The sequence below is a fragment of the Aegilops tauschii genome, chromosome 6 (genome assembly GCF_002575655.3).
Source record: "Aegilops tauschii subsp. strangulata cultivar AL8/78 chromosome 6, Aet v6.0, whole genome shotgun sequence".
NCBI lineage: Eukaryota > Viridiplantae > Streptophyta > Magnoliopsida > Poales > Poaceae > Aegilops > Aegilops tauschii.
The window spans coordinates 473,516,894-473,521,995 of NC_053040.3; the positions used below are offsets into that span (position 1 = coordinate 473,516,894).

At 41.0% G+C, this 5,102-nt stretch overlaps 1 protein-coding gene across 1 annotated transcript; it reads left to right on the top strand.

Annotated features, from left to right (window-relative positions):
• Nucleotides 1–618: 618 nt before the first annotated feature.
• Nucleotides 619–4,667, top strand: LOC109774857 (uncharacterized). The gene is made up of 7 exons (XM_020333627.4): nucleotides 619–906; nucleotides 1,144–1,381; nucleotides 1,478–1,668; nucleotides 2,525–2,760; nucleotides 3,195–3,438; nucleotides 3,546–3,653; nucleotides 4,330–4,667. Exons 1-7 carry the CDS (start codon nucleotides 688–690, stop codon nucleotides 4,393–4,395), a joined length of 1,302 nt encoding a protein of 433 aa, XP_020189216.1. The 5' UTR covers nucleotides 619–687; the 3' UTR covers nucleotides 4,396–4,667.
• Nucleotides 4,668–5,102: the final 435 nt, after the last annotated feature.

A 5,102-nucleotide genomic window follows, 5' to 3' on the forward strand; every position in this document is an offset into this window, starting at 1 on the left:
CAATTCCCATGAAATACGTCGCACAGGAGCTATAAGCCCGCCGGCCATGGAGTGTACGTATGTGCTAGCTAGTCAAAGATTGATCCAATAAATAACGATTTTTCCTGTTTGTTTTGGCGAGGGTGGAGCGGCCATTGTGCTGGCCGGATGCAGTGAGCAGCGAGTAGCGGCGAATTCCGGGATCGAATCATCGCCTTGCCGGCCGACCGGCCGGCCGGCGATGCTGATATACTGAGAATATATGTAGAGACTTAAATCGAAAGTGTGTACTGATATGCTGATATACTGAGAATATATGCCGTCTATAAATGTGTGTGTGTGTGTGTATTTTGTCCGAAAGTGTGTACTGATAAATCTTAATCGATCGCGTAGTAATTCATAGACGCATGTGAGAGACAACGAACAATACGCCACCCTCCGCCGGCTGCATTATTGCAGTACCGCTGAACCGTTCCTACACGGCGGGTGACGTGACAATACATCCAGACGGTGCTGCATCAGCGAGCTTTGGCTGAACTTGCATGTGCTGCACTTGCAAGGCTGCACGCGCCACCTACGCCTGAATGCATTGAAAGATTTTCCATCTCGGCCGGCCAGGCATCGTCATTTTCCGGGAATTAATGCATGTAGGAAGGGTGCCTTGCCTTACAAAGGGACGATGAAGCTCTGAAGCTGGCATAACAAAACATGGCTCCTCTCACTCCCAGGCTTGTAGTGCCCATAGATGTAAAGAAGCAGCCATGGGAGCAGGAGGTTCCTCTCCACAACCGCTGGCACCCGGATATCCCTCCGGTCGCCGATGTGACTCAAGGGGAATTATTCCGTGTTGAGATGGTCGATTGCACCGGTGGGCAGGTTAGAGATGATGACTCGGCAGACGATATCAAATCTCTGGATTTTGCATCGGTGAGTATGCATTCACTTAGTTTTTATGGAAGAAATGTTGTTTCATGCATAGTTGCCGGATTTGTTAGACAAGCCGGCGAAGATCGTTCGATCTAGATCGGGGTCGGAAGTTGCTCCTATTTGTTGACTATGGTTTGATGCTCTGTTTATTCTGGTAGAGTAGCATTTCACTCATGCATGCATCAAATAGAAGCAAGTGTTAATTGTGCCAACAAACTGAATATGGGTTTACCACAGCCTCACTATCTCAGTGGCCCCCTTAGAGTAGTCGATGCCGAAGGGGTTCCAGCTTCACCTGGTGATCTTCTTGCGGTGGAGATCTGCAACCTCGGCCCGCTTCCCGGTGACGAGTGGGGTTATACTGGAACATTTGAAAGGGAGCACGGAGGCGGGTTCTTAACTGACCACTTCCCGAGTGCAAGAAAAGCCATTTGGTATTTCGAAGGAATTTACGCGCACTCCCCTCAGATACCAGGTACAAGTTGCTGCTACATACTGTATATTACTACTATAATTAAATGAAGCATCTCAGCTTTAGATCATTCAAATGAGTCCATTATGTGCATACCAGGTGTTCGGTTTCCGGGGTTAACTCATCCTGGTATAGTGGGAACTGCACCGTCAGCCGAGCTTCTCAATATATGGAACCAAAGGGAAAGAGAATTGGTCGAGGCGGGTCATGAGTCTCTGAAATTGTGTCAAGTTCTACACCAGAGACCTCTTGCTAGCTTACCAACCTCCCACAACTGCTTACTTGGGAAGGTATGATGTGCTGCCTCATGAATGGTTTCACTTTTACAGCTTCTCAAGTTCTACTTTCTTTCTGTCGATGCATCTGAGTTGCAAGCTTTGCGTTTTGTAGAAAAATAAAAAAAAGATTAATCTTGTTGTGTGACCCATAATTCCAGTGCAACAGTTTTGCACGCAGATACTATTTATTTATGAAATATATTGAAGTAATTTGTTTCTGAAAGCAGGGGTGATACCCTAAAAAAAGGCAGGGGTGATCGCTCATCTTCCTTGCATTAATAAAATCAGCATGCGTTTTACAACCTGGAGGAACTCAGGAATAGACGGATTTACATGTTCTACATTAAAGTTTAAGGCGTGAAGAAATCATTGCAAAAATTGAAAGATAACAAAATGTTTTTGTACTGTTGCTAAACGCTTTTGTCTGATGCTGAATAGAGATGGCCACAACGCGTAGCCAAAAAATGGTCACCTGGGATCTAAATCATGATTGACATGCCATTTGGTCTCTCGAGCTGATCCCCATTTGTTCACCTCACTTGGCCCTGCTCCACCAGCAAGATGCAGCTGAGAAGATCTATAATCCTCTAATAATCACTCCTTACAGAGATGACAGACCAAGTCTGGCTAACCACCACGGCACGGAGTCAAAGAACAGTTGGAGAAAAGTTAACAACAAAAAATATCGCCACTGCTGGCAGATGTAGACTGAACAGATTGAGAGAATATACTCAATAAAATTAAATTGCCGGTGATCAGGTTCATATAATTAGCAATCCAAACAATCTCAGGCCCCGTGTTCATCGATACTTTGTTTATGTATGGTCAGAGAGTTATGTTCACAATGCATGCATGCAATGTTCTGCAGATGCAAGAAGGGACTGCTGAATGGGAAAAAATTGCAAATGAAGCAGCAAGAACGATTCCTGGAAGAGAGAATGGGGGTAACTGTGACATAAAGAATCTAAGCAGAGGTTCCAAAGTTTATCTACCAGTATTTGTTGAAGGAGCAAATTTGAGTACTGGTGATATGCACTTCTCCCAAGGTGATGGTGAAGTCTCATTTTGCGGAGCAATAGAAATGAGTGGATTCCTTGAGCTAAAGTAATTTCCTTAATTTGTTCTTTTCTACACTTCTCAATACTTGTCACATTATACTATGTTTTAAATGTGACTGGTGTCTCATAGGAGTAGTTGTTTACTGGACAACCCAGATCCATTAATGTAATACAAATTCCCATTGTTAAGTTTCACCATTCGTCATCAAGAAACTAGGCTGGCACAGTAGCAGGAAGCATCTTAACAGCTGCTTGCTTGAGACCTGTAAGATCCAGATGGGCAGAGAGAAATAGATACTAGTGCATATAGCTATATTTCTAACAACATTGCTAATTCATATCGTACCTAACAAACTGCAATTCTTAGTTGATTAACCTTACAGGAGTTGCTGAATTTGCTAGTTGCATAACAAATGAATTGCCTATGTGATTCACTTCTCGCGGTGTGCTTGTGAAACTCTAATGATTCATTTTATGTAGGTGTGAAATCATAAGAGGTGGCATGAAGGAATACTTGACTCCTATTGGTCCAACACCACTTCATGTAAATCCTATCTTTGAGATAGGTCCGGTGGAGCCGCGTTTCTCAGAATGGTTAGTCTTCGAGGGCATCAGCGTGGATGAGTCGGGAAAACAACATTTCCTTGATGCATCAGTTGCCTACAAGCGTGCAGTTCTCAACGCCATTGAGTACCTTTCTAGATTTGGGTACTCCAAGGAGCAGGTAGGCACTAGGATTATTAACTACCACAATGTATTTTGGGTTGTATGCAGGTCTATATCATGTAAGAGGGATATTATCAAAAGTTCTTGACTTTGGGTTGTATGCAGGTCTATATTTTACTGTCATGTTGTCCATGTGAAGGTAGGATATCTGGAATAGTAGACGCCCCTAATGCAGTGGCGACACTTGCCATCCCTACAGCGATATTCGACCAGGTATCCTGCACTGGCCCCAACAAACTGCCTTTTGGACATTTTAAACCATGTGCATAATATCTGTTAATTCTTGCACCTTTTATTTTTCATTTTCTTAATAATAATATAACAAGGTTGTGGTTGATGCCTTTGGTCTAATCTTGGATATACCTTAAGCTTTTTGTGCAACTTTTTTTTTTGAGGAAACCAAATGGTGGTGTGCATTGACAGTTAGTAGATATATGTGTAGAGGTTTTTGTATCACATCAGATCAATGTCGATACTGCTAGGTTTGCATCCTAAATAGTGCACAGTTACTCAATGGAAACATCAGTCTAATCAGTAACAGGCTGAAGGAGTAGTAGTAGTAATAGTATATATGTATAATTGTATATAGACTACCCGTGTTTCTGTTGCAAATAATCTCGTTGCCTAAGAATAAATGATCTTGACCGGTGCATGTTGGCAAGAGAAGCGATATTCACTGGTATCACTTGAAGCATCAGGGCTAGCAGCAAAAATATCCAGCATGCATATTGGCGGCCAAGCTTAGTCGGTAGTAGAAAGTAGTAGTTTGCTTAGCTTGTAAGGTAGAACATGTCAGTAGTAGAGTATCTCCTTCATTCATAGGCATTTTCAGTGTTATGAGTATTTTTATTTACAACTCCAGTGCATGACATTTCATTTGTTAACACAGGATATAAAGCCAAAACGCCTGGGGAATGGACCAAAGTTGAGAAGATTTCCGGATGTTTTGAGATGAACGTACATGGGAACATATATGTTAGCACAAGACCAAGGCGGTACAAGGGCACCACAACGTCAAATATCTAAAGTAATGCGTGATCATGTATTCATGTTTACACTATTGTCTAATAATAAATCTAAATAACCATCTTTATTATTTGAACAATCATTTCTGCATGTGCTGTTGTTGTAATGTGGGATTTCTTGATTCTGGACACTTGAAAATTTATAAATCAGACGTATATATATGAAGATACATATATGCCATAATGTCTATCTTGCTGCAAAGTTTTGTACTTTTGTTATGTAAGACATGCAAGTATTTTGCTTGTGATTACTATTGAAACTAGCATAGCAGCCCTTGCAAATGCAAGTGCATCATCTTTAGTGTGCCGAAAGCATCAACTATCTATTGTTGTCATATACAAGAAAAAAATCAGATACATTTTCAAGGTGTAACTTTATTTCTTGTTTTTTTCATATGATTATGTTGCTAAGAAATAACAGACAAGAACTTTAACTAAAATAGTGATAGAAACTCCTTTGTTCTAAAAAGCTTACTTTACTATGATCTCCTGCGTGTTGCCGCAGGAATCACTAACAAATAATTTGATGTTTAGAAACATGAGAATGTTTATGGAAATATAGTATATGTTGATGACAAAGAATTTTGTTTTAAATAAATATTGTTTAGAGTAATCATCTAGATAAAACATAATGAAA